This window comes from Orcinus orca, chromosome 9 (assembly GCF_937001465.1).
Source record: "Orcinus orca chromosome 9, mOrcOrc1.1, whole genome shotgun sequence".
NCBI lineage: Eukaryota > Metazoa > Chordata > Mammalia > Artiodactyla > Delphinidae > Orcinus > Orcinus orca.
Window position 1 is genome coordinate 73770845 of NC_064567.1, and position 22220 is coordinate 73793064.

Here is a 22220-nt window from a genome sequence, read left to right on the forward strand (position 1 = left end):
CTGGCTGTGATGCTTTTCCACAAAGTAAAAATGGCTGGGTGTCCACAATTGTTGTTGTTGTTCAGTGTGATCTGTTGAGTACTTGGAACTATCAGTTCTTACTTCTTGTTTGCCATACAGTATAAAACTAAGTGTCTCCACGAAACTTAAATAATGTTAAAAACCAATGTTACCTCAAAAAAAAAAAGAAAAAAAGAAAACTTGATTGACAACACAAGAAGAAAAAACAAAGGTAAGCCACAACCCTCTTAAATGACATAAATATGTCACATCCCAGTAAATGCAGCCACTTACCATGTCATAAGCCAGAGGCAACTTGTAGAAGACCTCAAGAATGTACATATGTAGGAAGGAAATTGACTTTTACACTAAAGAAAAGTAATTGATAATCTGAGTTAGATGAGAAAATTATCTTCTGCAAAAAGTCATTCAAATCTTCTTAGTTTATATAACTATGACTGTATGGGCCTGATTTAGAGAAGGTCACTAAGAGCTTTTATTGCTTACCTTCAGCAAATACAAGAATATCAAACGTAATTCTTTGTATAATAGTAGATGAGTTTTATATAAATGAATAAATAAATAATAATAGGTTTAGGTGTCATGGATCCTTTAAAAAATATTAAGTGTCTCTATAAATTATGTCACAATCTTAATAAGGTCTTACAAGGTACACTACTTTTTGAAGTGCTATCAGAGCCATAATTTCATTTTCTTTTACTGTACCTCTGTTAGGTAAGAATATTAAGAAAGAGGAAGGTAAGTGACTTGTTCAAAGTCTTAAAGTTCGTAAGTGGCAGAGGCAGGATGGACTCAAGCTGATTTTCTTTGGTTAAGAATGTTGATTGAGTGCCTACTTAGTGCTAAAGAGGAACATTGCCAGCCTATTCAGTACTTATGTGCATATTAGAAAAAAAGAGGGAGGGCCATGTTTTCTGGGTAGAAAATTAGAAAAAGGCCCCTCTCCTGGTGTAGAGCATGGCTGACAAGGCTCTTACCTCTTAGCCTGGGCATCCTGTGCAGTGCACAGATTATGCGACTGTCTGTGGCACCCCTGCTGTCAGACATTGCCTGAGGTACTGGGGAGACAGCAGCAAAGACAGTCTAGTTCTTTCTCTAATCGAGCTTATGTTTTAGTGATGCGATGCATTTATACGGATATGAACAAATAAGCAAGTGAGAAAAATGGCAGAAAGTGGTATGTCCTGCTGAGGAATAAAATTGACTGACTCTGAGAAATAAACATGTGGATTCCCAAAGAGGGACTGGCTATCTATGTGAGGAGGTGACATTTAAGGTGAGATCAAAATGATACGCTGGAGCTAGGCATGGAAAGATCTGGAGGAAGGACATTCTAGGTATGGGCAGATGTCATGTGGCCTCAAGACTGAACGTTCAAAAGCAGAAAGAGGGTCATTGTGGCAGCATCCTGGCGAAGTGGGGAGAGCAGTATATGACAAGATGGGGAGGTGGGCACAGGCCTCACGTGTACAGTGTGTTTCCTTTTAACCAGAGGAGGCGGGGTTTATTTCATTCTAACTGCAGTGAGAAGCTTTGGGTAAGATTTTAGCACGGGAATGACAGGATTTGTTGAAAAGTCTAAACAGCTTGCCGTTGCTGCTGCCATGTGGGAAGTCGATTGCATCTTTCCTTCCAATCCTGTTCTCCTAGTCACCATTATTTCTCAGTGGCTGTCCTGGTCTCCTAGAGCTGCTCTAACAAAACACTACAAACTGGGAAGTTTAGAAAAACAGATATTTATTGTCTCAACAGTTCTGGAGGCAAGAAATCTGAAGGGCTGGAAGGGCTGTGCTCCTTCTGAAGGTGCTGGGGAGGATCTGTTCTAGAATTCTTTCCTTGCTTCTGGTAGTTCCCTGGCTTGTGACAGCCTAACTCCAATCTTCACATGGCAGTTTCCCTTTGTGTGTGTTTGTATCCAAATTTCTCCTTTTTATAAGGACACCAGTCGTACTGGATAAGGTGCTCACCCTACTCCCCTATGACCTCATCCTAACTAGTTTCTTCTTCAATCACCCTATTTCCAAATAAGCTTATATCCTTAGATACTGGAGGTTAGGACTTCAATATATGAGTCTGGGGGGAAGCCATTCAGTGAACAACACTGGCTTTTCAAACAAGTGATATTTGGGCAAAGATTAAAATAATGAAATAAATCAAGAAAGAAGGAAGTATGTGAGGAAGGCGACTCAAACAGACCCAAAAAACGTGGAGAATTCAATTTTCAGAAGAAAATTTGAGCAGATTAAATGTTGAGCCCAAGTGCCTAAGAAAAACTTGGGAGGTCTCCCCATCATCAGTTATTATAAGCATGTGAGGTGTTGATTGTTTTATCGATCCCTTTGCAGTTGCAATCCTCTGATTACGCAGACAGGAAGCTTCAGTTAGAATCTCTGACCGTGGTGATAAGTGGGTTATTAGTAATACTGTTGCTGGTTGGGTTAGTATACAGTGACCGTCTGTCGTGGCTCGGGTGGAGGAGATGTCCCATTGGCGCTGAAGAGTCTTCCCCTCTAATCCTTCAACACAGAGTTCTCGGTGACCTAAAGGGAAAGCCATTACTTTGATCAGGGATTATGAGCTAGAAGCTGATTTACTCAGTGTCAGAGATGATTTCAGAGAGTGTCCTCCTAGAATGTTGTAGAAAGGGACTTTTGCCACTGAGAGACTCTGGTGAGGTGCAGACCTCAAAGCACACATTAAAATGAAATGACAACCCTGCTTTGTAACTTGGGGTGTCACTCGTGTTAGAGTAGCCTCAGAGCTTTCCCAAGGTGGTCTTGTTGTGTGGTCCTGTCAAATAAAATGTAATGCGATGGCTGAGCTTGGAAAGATAACCTGTCTTTTCAGCTATTGAAGGTTTTCAGGAAATGCTCACATGTGTTGGTCCTTGTATAAGTGACCCCAACTTCATTTTTTCAAAAAGCACTCTTTAAAAAAAAAAAAAAATCTATGTGGAGCATTCAGGGCATGAAGTTTAAATTCATTCAGGAAAGCAGCTGAGAGCAAATACAACAGTGTGGTTTTTTGGTTTTTTGTTTGGTTTTTTTTTTTTTTCTGCATTTGGGTTTCAATATGCTTATATTTTGTTTTGTTATTTTTCTTAATATTTATGACATAATTATGGCAAATTTCTTCAACCAAACGCATATTTTGATCATGTTAAAGCCAACTTATTCCTAACTGTAAGATATAGCAATAGTATCAAAAGTTTAAGCATTGAGAATCTCTTCAGTAATACAGAACAAGGGAGTAGTTGACCTCGCCAGAAATGTAACTCTGGGATTCTAACAGTTTCAGTAAATGTTTTAGACAGCTCGAGGTACAGGGAAAGCTTTAGTGCAAAGGACGTTAAGAATCATACAAAAAGGCAGGTGTTTAAAATGCATGAAGCAAGTCACACGTGAGGTGTGTGTTGGTTTGAACAAATCCATTCTTTCCACAGTAATTCTATAGCAAAGGTTTCTGGCCCCAAATTATCCCCCCTTTGATGTCCTTGTACGTGGATGCTGATGTGAGGTTAGGATCTTTCTTGCTTATCAGGAAAATGTGACACTTTGATGAAAGGCCACGTCTTCATTTTCTGTCCTTTTCTGGTGGAGAGTAATACAGCAGTGAGAGTCCAGACGTCATTAACCAGGATGGTTTGTTAGGCAAGCGATGCGGGGGCAGACTCGGGCGGCATCTTTGTTTAATGGGAAGACAGAGGAACAGGGACGGAAAGTCTGACATGAAAATCGGAATTTAGTATCTAAATATGTGAAAAACGAAACAGACATGGCCCCGGGGCTCGTTGGATATCATCTGCAGGGGGTGTGCTTCCTCTCCCCAGGTGTCGCATCAGCCGGATCCTGCGGGCTCCTCGGGGTTACGCGCTCTTGATTGGAGTGGGGGGCAGTGGCAAGCAGAGCCTGTCCCGCCTGGCGGCCCACGTTTGCAGCCTCGAGGTCTTCCAGATCACTCTGACCGAAGGCTTTGGAATCCAAGAACTTCGGGTAAGTACAGTGATGGGCATCCCCGCGCCCCTTCTGCCCTAGGATATAAGTGCTCCCGTCATCCATGGAGCGGGGGGAAGCTCTTTAGAGGATTTAGTTGGCGGTTTCTCCTTCATGGTCAGATTAGTAATAGCAAATTGCTACCAACATTTATAGGTATATAAGCCTATAAGCCTGTAGAACTGGCTCAGAAAATATTTTATTAAATACTTGCTTACACAAACATGTTTTTTCTTTTGCATTGACCATACTTGATAATCAGCAGTATTCATGGCCCCATACGATGGAGTGAGGGGAAAAAAGATACTTTTCTTTTTTTTAACAAGCGCGAAGAGATTTCTTCCACTTTGAAGCAGATTATGAAAATAAAATATGATGGGAACACAGTCAAGAAGCTCTGACGTGTTTTTAAAATTTTGCTTTTGAGTTACAACAGTATTTACAAAATAGTACTTAGAGTTTGTGGCGAGTGCTATTTTAAAGCAAAAAAAACCAAACCACGTGCTTTCAATATTACTAAATAAAACTAACTACATAAGACACCAGCCAATGAAGCAGACATCTGTTGAAATGAGACAAAAACTTCTTTTAACTGCGTTGCTTGACAGTGGCGTTACTGCATTCACTTTTCCTGGAAGACAAGGGAGTTGTTTCTCAGGAGCCTATTTGCGTCTTGGGCTCCATTAGGCCACAAACATGATACTCATCATTATATGCCAGAAATGGAGGTGACGTCATGCTGTTTGCCCCCCTAAGAAGATGGTCACTGTGAGGAAAGAACATGTAAACGGGGGAAAGGACAGCACACAGCCCTCCCATTGTAGCGCCTCAGTTCTCCCTAGCCCTCGCACACACACTCCCAACGTCACACCAGCATTTTAATACAGCGTGAATAATGGCCTCCTTTCCTTACAGGTAGATCTTGCCAATTTGTACGTCAGAACCGGAGCCAAGAACATGCCCACTGCGTTCCTGCTGACAGATGCACAGGTTCTAGATGAGAGCTTTCTCGTGCTGATTAATGACTTGCTGGCATCAGGTGATTAAATCAACACATTTCATGAAAGATCTTCCACAAAGACAAATGATCTGTAGTTTCAGTGAACTTTAAATAGAGATAATTTGTCTTTGAGGTGTTTGCTGGGGCATTCTTTGAGGAGAAACCTATAAACCTAACTAATTTGAAGTATATTCTTTCTTAGTCTGCTTGCGGATGTGAGATGCCTTGGAGAGGCCTTCAGTGAAGTAAATGTTATTCCTACATGGGCGAGTTTAGTGGGTGGATTCGTCATAGCTTGTCCTCAGTGTGTTGTGTGTCTTGTAAATGCAAAAAGAAAAATTGCGTTTCTGTTTCAAAGTCTTTAAAGGTGAACTTTGTATTATAAAGCATTTCAAGTCATGTATAAAATTTAAATTGTGGCAGTCTTTTAATAATTCTACTCATTCCTTTGCGGGCAGGGGAAATCCCTGATCTGTTCAGTGATGAAGATGTAGACAAGATAATTTCTGGAATTCGTAGTGAAGTTCATGGTCTGGGCATGGTGGACTCCAGAGAAAATTGTTGGAAGTTCTTTTTGGCCCGGGTGCGACTACAGCTGAAAGTAAGAAACATTTGCTTTATTTGCATTTAGTTAAACATGCTGTTAGAACTCTGCTATGGTTCTGTTTCACAATTCATATGAGAAGTTTGAATTCCACTCATTCATTTTGTAAGGACATCCAGTCATTCATTTTGAAAGGACATTTGCATTTTTCCATGAGTGTCTGGAGGGCACCTTCTTCAAGTTTCCTGTGATGCTGGGCTCCTACAAAGCATTGCTCTGAGCAGATTGCACTCCTCGAGTGAACTGAACATGGTCTCTGTCCTTGAGGAACTTACACTATTACAGGAGACAAGAGACACCACAAATAGTGGTAGTATGGGACCAGTGTGAATGGTGCTATGTGATTCCAGAGGCATACAGCATCCTTCCTAATGGCACTAGACCCTCCTGGAGGAAGTGATGTGCTGTGTGTCAAGTGTGGCTTAGAATTCATGGGGAAGCGATGGGGAGGGAAGAACTTTCAGGGAGAGGAAATAGCATTTATATAAGAGTAAAGGTGGAATGCACGGTGCATATTTGGAGAAACCCCAGATAGCTCTAAATGACTGGGATGGAGAATTCCTGTAGGAAGAACCAGGTGGATCAGGCTGGGAAAGTAAATTGGCGTGAAGCAAGGGTTTTGTAAATCATTAAGGGAGCAGAGGAAGAGTTTGAGTTAAGGAAGTGACTCTTTTGTTAGTACTTCAGGGCAAATAATTATGGCCTATCACTCAGATGATCTGAGGCTCAACCCAGGGTTCCTCCACAGAAACTACTCCATGCTTTAGTGTAGCATATAGGAATATAATATAACCAAATAAAAGCAGCAAGAAGGATGAAGTATTAGAACAAGAAGCCCCTCCACACTCATGGCAGAAAGCCAATTGAAAATGCTAATATGGAAAATTGAGACTTCCTAGTATAGTAATGCTTAGTAACCTAGAAAAGTTACTACTTTGCTACTCCTTCTAGTATTCCACACCTGTCAAGTTAGGAACAGAGGACTTCCCTGGTGACACAGTGGTTAAGAATCCTCCTGCCAATGCAGGGGACACGGGTTCGAGCCCTGGTCCGGGAAGATCCCACATGCCACGGAGCAACTAAGCCCGTGTGCCACAACTACAGAGCCTGTGCTCTAGAGCCTGAGCACCACAACTACTGAGCCCCTGTGCCGCAACTACTGAAGCCCGTGTAGGGCCCACGTGCCGCAGTTACTGAGCCCACGTGCTGCATTTGCTGAAGCCTGTGTGCCTAGAGCCCATGCTCCACAACAAGAGAAGCCACCGCAATGAGAAGCCCGCACACCACAAGGAAGAGCAGCCCCTGCTCGCCACAAGTAGAGAAAGCCTGCACGCAGCAATGAAGACCCAATGCAGCCAAAAATAAATGAATAAATAAAGTTAGGAATGGACTTTGCAGCTCCTGTAAAGCCTGGAGTATGCAGGAAGGGATGGGAAGTGGCATTAGCTGTGAATATACCTCTGTGAGGAGGTTAAGGAATAGAGTACCTATGATTCTTCTCCACCCTCCTGTTTCAAATTCCACATTGGTCTTAGCAATTCTGGGCTGAGGTTAGAAATCAGAATTCAAGGTTCAGTTGCCCAAAGAGTTTTCTGCCCATCAAAAATGTGACTAAGCATCTGTTGGCCAGGTTGTAACAAGGCCGGGGATTTCTCCCTGTTCCACTGCGATATACTTGGATCAGATTTTCTTTGTGAAATGGGAAAATAAGTACAATAATAGAATTTGAGACAGTAATGTAATAAATCAGCAGCAGTCCAAGTCTGTTGTTCAGAGCAGCAGAATCAGCGTCACCTAGGAACTTTTCAAAAATGCAAATTCTCCAGCCCCATCCCAGAACTCTTAAATTAGAAACTCCGGGTGGGACCCAGAAATCTATGTTTTAACAAACCCTCCAGGTGATTCTGAAGCATGCTGCAATTTGACAACCACTGTTACAAATAATGCTAGCATGAGCGTCCTTTACATGCATCTTGTATACACAGCTTTGCTTGCTCTTATAGGATAAATTCTTAACTCGGGAATTGCTAAATTCAATAGTTATAGCTTGTAGCAGTTTTAAATTGTGCCTGCAATTTCTCTGATGCTCTTCTGACTCACAGGTGGGATTCAGGTTCCCACCCCTTTGGATCTGGGTGGGCTTATGACTGCTTCAGCTAATAGAGTAGGGTATAGTTCAGCAGAAGTGATGCTGAGTAACCTCCGAGGCTGAATCATAAAGGACCCAGCTTTCCACTGAATTGTACATGGTTTTTTGTTTATGAGTTCTGTGCATATTAAGCGATTAGGCTTATATATATGTGTTGGATATTTTTCCTGTTCTATCATTTATCTTTTAAATGTATATATGGTACATGTCTGTTTATTTGTTTATAACTCTGGAAAAATTTTTAAGTTTTTATCCTAGATTAATCAGTGTCTGCCTTTATGGATTTGGGGTTTCTTACATATTTAGGAAAGTGGTTTTCTCTCCAAGATTTAAAAACTCTTCACTAGAAGCAACTGGAACTCATTTGGGCTACAAATGAAGAGAATGTCCAAGACCAGTTCCTGAAAGCCTCCCTCCCATGTCAGAGTCCAGACTAGCTCAGTAATCCCCTTACAAACCCATGCTTTTCCGTCTTTCTCTCCCGCCAGTGACCACCCTGCTGCTTCCTGCCTCATGATCACACGATGAGTGCAGTAGGGTCTATATTCCCGGTAGGAAGAAAGAGTGGGGAAGGAGACTTGGGGCTCTCTGAATCAGGAATCCAAAGCTCGCCCCAAATCCCTAAGCTGATGTCTTACTGATCACAGGTGTGTCCCTTGTCACCTCCACCTACCAGGGAGTATGGGGAAGTGGATATTGTCACAAAGGCTTTATGAGTAAAATTGGAAATTGGTTTAGAATAGAAGCAGTGTCAGCCGTTCCAGGGCCTGCATGCTTTCATGCTTTATGTTTAAAACTATGCTACATCTGGAATATATTTATTATTGTTTATGACAAAGAGTGAGCCGAGAGGTTTCAGGTTACTTTTTTTTCCCCCCAAAAGATGTGTTTTTATCTCAACACCATGTATTTCTTCCTTACTAATTTAAAGGACCATCTTTATTATATGCCAGATAGCCATGTTAACTGGGTCTATTTCCACGTCCTCTATTCTATTTTCTTGTTACTCCTACTGATTCCAGCTCTGTACTATGTAAGGTATGAAAACTTTATTATACTTTTTCGTATCTAGTATTTCATTGCCCTTATCTAGTTTTTCTTTGTTGCTTTTACATGTTTTTAATGTCTGGATAAACAGCAGAATCATTTTGTCAGATTCTAAACACATTTCATTTAAATTTTGGTTGAAATCCTGCAGAAAGCTTTTTTTTAAATTAGGGAGAATTGAATCTTCATGATAAAAGGTCACATTGCTTTTGTAGAAGAACTATTTCCTTCATAAAAGTTTCTACTGGTATATTGTTTCTATATAGGAGAGCTGTTGATTTTTAGTTTTGTAACCAGCTACCTTACTGCCTCATCAATCATTTTCTATTAGTTGGTTGATATATAGCCTGCAGATAATGATATTTTGTCTTTCCTAATCTGTTTATCCATCCTCCTTCCTCACTGCATTGGCAAATCTACAAAAGAAGGTGTTTCTCATGTTTCACTATTACATTATATGTTGGCTTTTGACTCAGGATGTGTATTGTCAAGGATATATCTACCTATTGGATTTCTTTGCAGCCTCTCTTGAGATAATTACATGGTTGTTCTTTTTGAACTTAGTAATATTCATATAGTACAGAAGTTTTGCATTTTCATATTGTTAAATCCATCAGGCCTTTCTTCTATGCGTTTCCTGTGATTCTATGCTTTGGCAGGCCTTACCGAAACCGAGATCAGTTTTATATTTACCTCTGTTGTTGTCTGAGCCTTTTCATAGGCACATTTTTTCGTATGCACCTTGGTACAAGCTAGAATTTATTTTGGAGTTAGGTATGGATAATTTTTCCCTATTGTCACAGGATTACTAATTGAATAATTTCTCTCTTCCCTACTAAAATGAGTAGGAAGATTTTTGTTTGTTTGTTTTTTGTTTGTTACATGCTGAGGAGGAATTAGATCTCTCCCTCAAATACTTCTCATCCTTCTTGGCCTTCACTTAGTTTGCTGCATCATGAGAAAGATCAGTGGTCAGCACCTTACCCTGAGGGAGAAATGATGCGGCAAAGAAACGGGTCTCCTTTTAGCAAGAAAATGGCAGCTTCTTTCTCTTCATTTGTGTGTATTGCCCGCAAATCCTCAGAATTTTTTCTAAGGAATAATGGATTTCTCTGTTAGTTTCATATATTGTGATATTCACCAGCATGTGCTAAAGACTCAGAATTTCTGATGAGCTAGCTGATGCTTCCTTTGCATATGTTCCTAGCTGGGCAACACGGGAAGCTTAATGTGTTACAAGAGTTGACGAGCACACCTGGCAGGTCAAGCTAAATGATGTGTAGTTACCACCCCATTACCCATGCTCACCACCCAAACTCAGTTCCTATTTGGAATGCAGGGGTAGTGAGAACCTGTTGGCAGCTGAAGTAGACCGGTGAGTCAGTGCCAAGTGCCTCCTCTCCTTCACATCTGTGTATGTGTGCATCCTTTCCTGCATAATTCTTATTTACCCTAGAGTACAGTACTCTCATCTTCTCTCCTAATAACTTTAGTTAACCTGAAAACTCTTCTTTCTTGCCTTCCTTCCTGGCCACGTGATGCCGTAAGGAAAAGAACCCTTAGTGTATGTAGCAGCCCCTGATTCTTTCCCAAGAATTTAGTTATCTGTGTGTTTGGTTATCTAACTGTCTGTCTGTCTATCTATGGGTGGGGGTATGTGTGTGTAGTTTTTATTTTCTTCATATGGTTCTGTATTTTTAAATTATATATATTATGTATTATATACATACATAAGTTTATGTTATATATATGTATATATATAGAGAGAGGAGATTCATTTTTGATAACATAAGATATATATGTTCATTTTAGAGAACTTAAAAATACAGAACCATACGAAGAAAATAAAAACTATGCTCAGTTATATTGCCTAGAGATAACAACTGGAAACATACTGGTATATTTTCTTCCAGTTTTCTATGTGTATAGACACACATACAAAGTACATACTCAGAACTATGTTTTTTTTTTCACATCTCTCACTATTTTCTTTACCTCCCTCTTTGCCTTTTTGATTCGAAGTCTCCCACAGGAAAAAAAAAATCAAATGATTCTAAGAATTTCGTGTATGGAGTGAACTATTTAACTCAAACATGCTTTATTTTAAATAAGTGTAGGAAACCTTTATCCATTTTTACCCTTTGCCAACTTTCCTATTGGTTTGTTAGACTTTTTATTGATTTATAGGAGCTCTTTATATAGCTGAATAATAGCCATATGTTCATAATGTCCTTGTCTGTTTTAGTGTTGCCAGTTCTTTTCAAAGTTCACCATAATTCTGCTAATTTTGTTTACAATGACTTCTGTTTTACATTTATATATTAAATAAGTCTTATTTTTTTTCTTCATGGATTTTGTGTGTTAAGGCTTTTTAGGAAGCATTTTCATACTCTGTGGTTATGAAAGTATTATCCTGAATTTTCTTTAAATTAATTTATAGTATCTTTAATGTTTAGCCCTGGATTGCCTTGTGCAATATAAGGTGGCTTTTCTACTTTTTCTCCCCCAAATTGTCCCAACACCTCTTATCATAGCATCTTTCCTTATACTACCAATTTGAAATGCTACCTATATCATATGTTAAATGCCTAAAAATGGGGTTTGCCAGCACCGATGGCGCTTGTTCTCCCAACTGCCCATGTATCGAGTTATCACGTTGTGTCAGCAAAAATGCAACCACGCTGCTAGCAGAGCAGCACAGATCATAACGCAGAAGCCTTGCATAACATGGTTCACATATGGACCCACTTAATAGATATTCAGGCATCTGATTTTCTGTTTTAGAAAAAGAAAAACACTATTATACGAGGTTATGGGGCTGCAGACTGGCCTGGAAGGTAATGTGTGGGCAGCGCCAGCCCTGGAGACAAGCAGGGCAACTATGACAAGGGATTCTTCTCCTCATATATACAGGATTAATATACAGGAAGGGAAATATAGTGGGGAATATAATTCCTACTATTTTTACTCCTCAAGAATGCATTTGCTCTTTGCTGTCTATTGGGCTTCCACATGCAATTTCTTTATGAATTTGCATTAAAAAAGAAAAAGAAAAGAACTAAAACTCCCCAATGAAAAAAATTTTTAACTCTTGTAAAAATCTGTACTGAAGAATATACACACATGAAAGGCTGTGGGAATGATTTCATTGTGTATTACCTAAAAAGAAAATAAATGTAAATATGCATAGAATGTGTGTATGGTGAAAATTCTGTTGAATCTCATAAAAATAATTGAAGTTAAAAGGTTATTAGGTGAGGGGATGATACAGGAAAATACATAAAGTTAATAAGGTGATGGTAAAACAATCAAACCGAGGAATTGTTTCTAGGCTAAACCTCCATTCCCGGGAGGATTCTCTCAGTAAGATTCAGATCTTATCAATCTTGAAAAATACTGAGACTTTTGAGGATAAATGCAAACACAAGTTATGGATAGAAGCTTCTGAAGTGAACGTGTGGGAAGATTCCCTCTGAGAATAAACTATATCAGCTGGAAAAAATACACTGATAATAGCAATTCAAATTTCCATTACAAGAGGAAATGGACTGAGGCCTGTTAGTGATATGCAAATTAATGTGTACTTACATGGGATCTTATCTAAAAGAAATTGAAATGTACTCCAAAGCACAATGAAAAGAGGGTTATTGCAAACGAGTCTTAACACCTGTGTAGAGGGAAAAAAAAGGGAATAGAAAGTTCTGTGGTATGGATTCCAAAAGCAAGTTCCTGACATCCAGATATTAGAGCTGTAGGAAATATATAGATGGTGATTCCAGGGTTTGCTTTTTACTTGTGAGAATTTGCTTTTAGAAAAGAGCACAGCTGTCTAAGACATTTTTAACTTTATTTTCTTAGCCGACTTTTCTTTCCAATCCACTGCTGGAAACTAACTTAAGCCAGTTTGGTCATTTGCAATTGTCAGAAACTATTGGGGGGTATATTTCAGGGACCTTCAATACTTGGAGGTAGATGACGCCTGTTCGGGGGATGGGGAATATTCTCCCCAAATCTTCCAATTTAAGATGTGCTTCAAAGAAAGAAGTCTCAGACTGAACTCTGGTACACATAGAGTTTATGTGTAGCACATAACTTAAAACAAGTCTTGAAGTCTTAAAATCTGCTCTGTAAACTTGTTGGAATCCCAACTCTGTCCGTTTAGGAACCTGACTAGCCCTAATTGGAAAGTTCCTTTGAGGCAGATATAGAACTATTTTCATGGTAGGATTAAGCTGATCTTCTCATTGGGATCACATAAAAGTACAGAAACTTTCCATAAGCTGTTTACCACAGGACACAGGACCGGTCAAAATCCAAAGTCTAAAGAGTCACGGGGATTACTCGGCTACTTTGAGATATAGCTTTTCCTGTTTTGTTCATAGAACAGTAGAGGTGCAAGTACAGATATTTCTATTTTTCTAAGATATCTTGAACACCACTCATTTCATCATTGAACAATCATATCCAGTATTCATGATGCTAAGTAACCAGCCATTTATGTTGATGAGAGAAGTTAGCTAAGAGCTCAGGTAGCCAACTTTGCAATGCAGGCTTCCATTAGAATGTGTGAAATGCTGGTTAAGCATCCCGAGCCCATGTGTCTCTCTTGGTTATATAATGATAATAACCAGATAATGGCCCCTAAGTTGTAAAATAAGATGAGTATTCACATGCATATTGTAGTAGACTGAAGTATTTCAAAGGTATATTTTACAGGACCAGCTGGCTTCATTGGTGACTTCTACCAAATATTTCAAGAAGAATTAACACCGATCCTTTTCAGTCTCTTCCAAAAAAATAGAAGAAGTAGGAACACTCATTTTACAAGGCCAGCATGACCCTGATACCATAGTCAGATAAGGACACCACAAAACAAGAAAATTACAGGACAATATCCTTGATACATAGATGCAAAAATCCTCAACAGAATGTTAGCAAGCTGAATTCAACAGTACATTCAAAGTATATCGTACACCATGATCAAGTGGTATTTATTCCAGAGATGCAGTATAGTTCATCATCCACAAGTCAATCACTATGATACGCCACATTAACAACATGAAGGGTAAAAATGATTTGATCATCTCAGTAGATGTAGAAAAAGCATTTGACAAAATACACATCCATTTATGATAGATACTCTCAACAAAGTGGATATAGAGGTCACATACCTGAAATAATAAAGGCCATATATGATAAGCCCACAGCTAACGTTATACTCAATGGCAAAAAGCTGAAAGCTATTCCTCTAAGATCAGGAACAAGATAAGGATGCACACTCTCACCACTCCAATGCAACATAATACTAGAAGTCCCAGCCAGAACAATTAGTCAACAAAAAGGTAAATATATGGGGTGATGGATGTGTTCATTGACTCAATGGGGGGAAATCCTTTCACAGTGTCTATGTTTATAAAATCATCATATTGTACACGTTAAATGTCTTACAATTTTAATGATGCTGAAAAAGTAAATTATAGATAGCATCACACCCTTTTTTCTAATCACTTATTTGTCTTTCTTATAAATTCTTTGCTATGTTAATCTCTCATGAAATTAGGGAAATGCAGTAGGAGAATTATAGGATGATTTCCTCCCACACACACACAGTAGTGTTCCTTGAGGCAACGACTTGAGTTTACTCCAGGTTGTCTAAAAAGTTGTGGAGACTATTTTTAAAAAGAGCAGAACAGCCAACGCTTTCAAGATATTAGCATAGGCTCTCAGAATACTACCCAGGAAGCTGGATGGAGAGAATTTCTGTGCTAGATTTGTAGCAAAGCTAGAAATTGGGGCAGTCATTGCACTCCTCAAGGCTAGTGTGCTACTGTCCTTTCCCTTCGTAAGAAGTACTGATGAACAAGCATACTTCTCTCATTTAGTTCCCAGGGTCTAATTTATCTGATAGAACTGAGGTTATTAATGATTATCTAACTTATTTAAAATTCTCTAAATTTTCTACTTCACTCTGTATATAATAGAGACTTAGATTCTATGAGTATTTCACCAAATGCAAAAGCGTTAAAAGTGTAAATATTTCGTTTAGGTATTCCCATAGAAATTTTAAGACTATTAGGTTATAGCTGTGGGTGTCAGAATCACGTGGAAGGCTTGTTGCAAACACAGAGATTGCCAAGCCCCATCCAGAGTTTCTGATTCCCCAGGTCTGGAGTAGGTCCAAGAATTTGCATTTCTAACCAGCTCCTAAAAATCCTTTGAGAACCACTCATCTCCTGCCATCTGCCCTCTGCCCTCCACGTGAAATTTAGATGGCATTGTGAGGATCCTTATAACATAGAAAAAAAAAATGTATTCAACTGTAAAATTGTAGAAAAGGAGAATAATTCTTTAAATCAGTGTTCTATATTATCTTTCAATAAATAATTAAGGCATATCATTAAATTAACTTAAAGTATTTTTTTCCTGAGGCTCACCACACATGGTTCAGTTACTTTGTTTTCTAACACATTCTTCAGACCTGATAGTATGCCGGTAGTAAGTGTAGAAACAGAGTAAGTGTAGAAGTGATGAAAATATTTAGGACCTCAAATAAATGATGCTTCCCCCCCCCTTTGCTACAATTATGTATAAATGAAGTCTCTAAAATTGTCATGAATGAGAGGTAAGTTGGGTGCAGAAAACCAACTTCTAGGACATTAAGGAGAAATACTCATGTATGGGGAGACAAGGCAGTTAGGAGAAACTTAAACACTGAGATGTAAGTGAAAATTCTGCCTTGTAACTGAGGCTTGTTAACTTAGCACATGCAATATTACAGCAGTTATTCAGTTTGTAACTAGACTCTTGAATATAAAAAAGAAATCGGTCAGCTTATGCATTATTGAAAATCATTTTAGATCTTAGGATTCATCTCTTGAGTCGTTGAAGAGCCATAGTATATAAAATTAATATGGTAAAAACACCTGTTAAACGAGAATATATGGTTTCACATATTTTTATGATTTTTATGACATGAATTTTAAAATGCTATGTGGAAAAAATATATCCCTTGAAAAGTGATTTTGTTAGTTGCCTTATCTCAAAGCGTGAGAGACTTCATTGAAAGAACTGCAGAGCTTTGTTTCACATCATCAAGTGCAAGCCGCGTCTAGAAAAAAGGAAACCAAGACTCATCCTCAGACCTTACCCCAGTTGGCATCAGTCTCCCCAGTGCCCTCAAGTCCACAGTGACTTGGGAGAGAAGACAGAGGACAAAAACGGAGCTCCCTAAACACCTCTTCTGTGCTAGTACTTTACACAGGGCACCACATCTGACGAGCCCAGAAAGGATATTCAGACCCACTGAAGTCCTGATAACCTGCTTCCCTCACTGAGCTTCTGTGACACATGTCACAGCTGAACTCAGGCACTCCTGACAGAAAGCAGCCCTGTGTCACTAAAGAGTATGGAAACTTTCCAATTTAACTCTTAAGTCATTAAATACTTAAATAAAACTTTGAAAACTTACAAATTTCTCATCAGGATCATGTATAAACTGAAATTTTTACTCCTTTAAAAATGTTAAGTATGAACTCCAGTGAATGTATTTTATTTTAAGTGGAAACAAAGTAAACATTGAATGTGATAAAACTGTTTTCTTAAAAGTATCTTACAGAGTTTTATGGAGACTGGTGAATTACAGAATAGGAGACAGCAGATGATAGTCTTGGTATTATTTTATCATAGAGATTTGGTTTTTATTTTTAATTGTCATAATGTAACTTGTGTGATAGAAAAGAATGAATTTCCCACTATGCTTGATGATCATCAAAAATGTTTAGAAGGAGAGGGACCAGTTTTAAGGAAAGCACACAGCACTGTTTCTGTATGTTCCGTGGGGCAGGTTTGTACTTTGATTTGCAAGGAGGTTAATGTTGCTTTCCACTCTGTGGTGCTTTAGGCTAGTTTAATGTCACGGTTGGCTGCACTCCTTTCTTTCATTGTCCAGGGTCGCGGTGTAATTCTTTGCTCACTCATCACCCTCCTGGTTTTGCCCTGCCCCCGTGTCTCCACAGATCATTTTGTGTTTCTCTCCGGTTGGTCACACGCTGAGAAGTAGAGCTCGGAAGTTCCCAGCCCTGGTTAACTGCACGGCTGTTGACTGGTTCCATGCTTGGCCCCAGGAGGCTCTGGTCACAGTCAGCAGGAGGTTCATTGAGGAAACCAAGGGAATTGAGGTATGCCGTGTCAGCCTCTGAATCTCTCTCTCTCTCTCAAACACACACACTCTCACTGACCCAAGTCCTCAGTAAAACATTTCCAAAATACACCTCCTAGCAGAAAGCTGTCCTTGTTTGTTCAAGATGATAAGATCATCTTTGTGAGTTTACATTTTCCTGAATATGATGGCTGATCTTTTTGTATCTGGTTGAGGTACATACACACACACACAGATACACACAGACATACACAGAGACACATACACACTAACACACACACAGACACACATATACACTAACACACACACACTCAGACACAAACAGCACGTGAGTTCTTACTCATCCACTGACTCACCAGAAGGCCAGGATATTCAGAACTTACTGAATATAAATCCTTTACATTCACAACTAAACAAAAAAGTAGGCACCCCTAGCCATGCAATGCTTGTTCTTAACAACGTAAGACAATTCATTGTGATTTTTCTCATTATGGTATTGATAGGTGAAAAATCAGGCCCCATATATTTTGCAATCACTAAGTCAACTAATGTATATGCTTCTTTGTTTTATGGGTGTATGTTTTATAGATTATGTTTGTCATTTGCTCATGTTGAAATTTCCACCTCCTATTGCCTTTTTAAAAAGTTGCATGAAACGAAAAAAAAGAAAAAAAGAAACCACTTCAAGCATTCAGATTCAAAGTGAAAAAGGAATGTACCAATAGATGTGAAGGTGTCATTTAGACCTCCTGGAAATGAAGTTGTGCATCCATCAAGCACTTTTCTGATGGGAAAGTTTGGATGGATGGTGATTGTGAACATTTCCCAGGGAGGTTTGTCTTCTGATTCCTTGGAGTGATAAGTCGAAAGGTGCCTAGAATAACTCAGGCAGGAAGAGTGATTCTCAGAGCCAAAAATAAAATCAGGGATATGTAAGGAGTGATGGCTCTTTCCAGCTGAAACTTTGCTGTGAACAGGGACAACCTGCTGTAGCCTCCTTTCCTCCCAAAGCCGTAACTGCTGCTTTTCCAAAGCAGTCCTTTCACATTTCGTTGACTATTATATCTTTTGGTGGCCAGAGGGTTAGAAATCTGGGCATATTTACTTTTTCAATTAATGATTTGTAATGCAGCTGGCTTTATTGCATATTTATATTTATATGTATATTTTATATACATAATATATACAGCTTTATCATATATGGTTTATTGTATTTTCCAAAATGTCTATTAATCTAATTACTTACTGCTGGATTGCCAGGGAAGAACTGTTATGCAATATCTAAAAGATGTATATGATAGAGGTTTTATCATATTCAAATACCTCCTCTTGCTTTTCTCCACACACACACTTAAAACATTTCTATAAATTAATGAAAAAAAATGAACTCTATTTCACTGTTTTCTTCATATCCAGAAAGTTCTTTCTCTTGCCTGTCTCTACACTCACCCCTAACATTGAATGAACTTACCTAGACCTTTAAAACAACATCATCATCAGGATTTGGGGGGGTAAAGAGTGGGTAATATTAATGTGTGGTTCTATTTTTTTAAGTGATATTCACTTTTTCCCCACTGGTTGGGGGACACTGCAAAGCTTTTCTTACATTTAGGGAAATATATGTAAATTTGTTCCCATGAACAGAGTAGTAGACTGTCACAGGAGTGATTGATTTCTGTCTGAAATGCTGTTCTCCACATTATGTGTCTTCCTCGAGTCAGAGGAACCCCATTTAGTGGAGACTAACGCTAGCATTACATAAAGTCTACCCGAAATATTTTTTACTTTAAAATCTGGAAAACCATTAAATATGACTAATGATGGTCAGTTACTAGCACAAATTTCTTCAGCTATTGCTAGGTCCACTGCATTTCTGGAATTATGTAGGGAATTATTTTGTCTTCTAATAACTACAAGAAGCATTCAGAATGCCACTTTACTAAGAGGAAGAGAGCCTGTATATATCTTTTGGTAGCAAAATTCTGTTTCATCCAGATCATTTGATTAGGCTGGCTTGGTAAGGAAGAGAAAAGGACCAGCAAGCTTTGTTTCTTAATGTTCATTTCTCAAATGGGAGGAAATCAGAGCCGGTGGTGTGGTTTAATTTAGTGTCTGGCGCAGTGCTTTAAGCCCCTTGCCTTTGCTGCTCTGGTGCAGACTCTCTCCCGTCAGAGTAGGTGCCACTTAGAAAACAGCTCCTCCTGAAGGAGCTTTGATACGCCAGTGACCATTGACATCTACTGGATGAGGCAGGACTTGCATCATTTTAAGTCCAGAGGGCTCCTCGCAGGTCCTCAGCTCTATTTGGCGGTATCATGATGCCTCCTATAGGATGCTGGGTGCCAAATAGGAATTTAAAAAGCACTTTCCCATTTCTAAGGAGCTGAATTATGCCTGGAAACAAATTAGTCAATTTCGTTCCAGTGCTGTGTGCTTATTTAACTTTCCCACCTTCCTAATTTGTTACTCAGGAGCAATAATTATAATTCAGAGCGCAACGTGTCCACCTTCTTCTCCAAATGCGTGGGGCCTTTTCAGTAGAGGTCAAAAACAGCTTTTACATTTTTTGAATGAGCACTAATTTGATCACTTTCTTAGTTTTAATTTCCACTATTAAGACTGAGAGTTGTCAGCATAATTTAGCACTTCTTAATTATTGGCCTCATTTGCTGAGTGTAAGGTACTTATACAAGGTGCCCCCCCCCTTTAGCCAGAGAAAGGATTCATTAAAGGCAAGCGGTTTTGTGTGTGTTGACATATAATTTTCAGGTAGTACACACTCAGCACCCAGGGGTGTGGACTGACTAAGTCTAAGTTAATGTTTGTGCTACTTTTCTGTTACCTGGTATTGAACTAAAATGACAGCTGACAGAATGACCAAAAATAGTTTGACACTGAAGTATCACTAGGTATTTATCTGAAGACTTTGTGTCAACATACACTCCTCATAGGAGATTTGGAAATGGAGATGGAAAGACACAGTGTAAGGAGGGAGAGGATATCCTCCAGCCATCCGTGGGAATTGGGTTACAAATGATAATTGGGAGGAGATCTTGTTGAGAAGTATATGGGTCCCAGTTAGGAAAATCCAGGAAAAAAGGAAGGAGAAACAGGTGTTAAAAGATAAGAAATGGGACTACCCTGGTGGCGCACTGGTTAAGAATCCGCCTGCCAACCCAGGGGACACGGGTTCGATCCCTGGTCCGGGAAGATCCCACATGCTGCGGAGCAACTAAGCCCGTGTGCCACAACTACTGAGCCTGCGCTCTAGAGCCTGCGAGCCACAACTACTGAAGCCTGCATGCCTAGAGCCCATGCTCCGTAACAAGAGAAGCCACCGCAATGAGAGGCCCACGCACCACAATGAAGAGTAGCCCCTGCTCGCCGCAACTAGAGAAAGCCTGCGCGCAGCAACGAAGACCCAATGCAGCCAAAAACAAATTAAATTTTTTTAAAATTGAATAAGTCCTATTTTAAAAAAAGATAAGTAATATTTTTGATTTTTCAAGTCAAAATGAATAATTGACCTACTTGAAAGCAGGGCTTGATGAAAAGAGAAATTATTGAATGGAGGTGAAAAGACGAGTTCTCTGAGGAGTGAGATTTGCTTCAGGAGTAGAAAAAAAAGGTCTGAGCAAGATGGAGAAGCCCATGCCCATCCTTTTCAGTCACGTGGTCCAACTGGCAAGTAAAAATTCTCTGTCCTTTTGCCGTGATACCTCAAGATAGTTACACAAGCTCAATATCATCGGCTCTATCAATAAAATGACTTTATTTCACATGCTGCCACCTCTTCCATCCAGAACTTGTTGAAGGTTTGGCAACATAAGAATGGCATATTCTCCTACCATGTTCCAAACCAATCATGGGAAAATGTCCACTCAAGGAGGAAAGTTATTGTACTGCTGTATTTCAAAGACTGATTTCATGACTGGTCTCTAGCTTCCTTTTAAAACCTTAGGCCAAGCATGAAGCATAGTTAACAGCACTTTGTTAGTGATAGGTACGTTAGCAGCAGCATTTCTGTTAATGGTTTTAAGCGCAGTTCTTGCTTTGAAATATAAGTGAGGGTTATTCAGTATGAATTTCAAAAGTGGAAAGATAACCTTGTACAATAGAAATTCTGTGAATTTGTGAAAAATATCCTCTTTCTGAGGAATACTGAAATCATTTTAAAAGATTAAGACAAAAACAAGTGCAACCAAATTTCTATTGAATCTGCCTAAATCTCATACTGGCTTAAACCTATATTCAAACAGATGAGAGAAGGCCCAGGTGGTGGTTCATATATTCCCCATTCTTCAGCCCGCTTTCTCCTTTGCACATGCGCACTAACATACTGTTCGCTGTACATTTCTTGCTCTGTGCAAGTTACTTAAATTTAGGATAGAATTGCAAAAAGCAGTAGAATGCTGCTTTCCATGGTTTTTACAGTTATGAAAACTTTAGGAATCCCCTCTACCTGGAAAGTAGGGTCCAGTTTTTATAGCTGCGCAGGAACTTGGACATGCTGTGAAGTTGAGAGTTTAGCTAAATCAAATGGAGGCATCGCTACATCCTAGTTATAGCTTTGTGGCTTTCCTACAGTGCTGGCCTCCCCAGATCCATCTCCTGCCTTGTCTGCTTGCTCTGAGAGGGGAAGCTGGGCTCCATCTTTCCTCCCCATGCCCCTAGTCCTCAACTAGCATCTTTGTTTTAATGTTCCGTCAGTAAGCCATTGAAGGCTACCTCTTTCGAGGATTGGAAACTCATCTGGAAGATTGCTAGCTTATGCTGGACTTAAACTTGCCTTTAACCCAGGCTTGGTCTCTAAAGTTTAAAGGGAAAAATAAAAAACACGAACAAACTAACAATAAAATGCCGTCACCAAAGTAGCGAACAAAAACAAAAAACCAGCATGTAATTTAGAACACTCTGCATTTAACACTTGTGGCTGCTCTGTCTGGTGGGAATCTTCCTGGGACTACTGTTGGTACTACTACCATCACCAAGAGCAGGGTAACACCTGCCCTGCATTTGCATTATTTCCCACCTCTCATCACCAACCTTCTAAGCAGGGACCACTGGTTTCCCTGTTGTACAGGTGAGAGGCTGGCAGCCATAAGCGCAAGATCCTTAAGCAGGTGAGGGGCCCATTCAGCACTTTCATGCCAGAGCTCATATTCTTAAATCCTGCTCTGGACTGTTGCACAAACGTTTGCCTCTTCCGAAGGAGGAGTAAAAGGAAAGGAAGACAAGAAATAGAGTAA

General features: G+C 39.5%; 1 protein-coding gene across 1 annotated transcript in view; it reads left to right on the forward strand.

Annotated features, from left to right (window-relative positions):
- DNAH11 (dynein axonemal heavy chain 11) overlaps nt 1-22220 on the forward strand; it is a 315752-nt gene that overhangs the window by 182839 nt on the left and 110693 nt on the right. Inside the window, 4 exon segments of the mRNA XM_049714548.1 lie at nt 3851-4013; nt 4929-5052; nt 5472-5614; nt 16829-16990. Coding sequence (XP_049570505.1) covers nt 3851-4013; nt 4929-5052; nt 5472-5614; nt 16829-16990 — 592 coding nt within the window.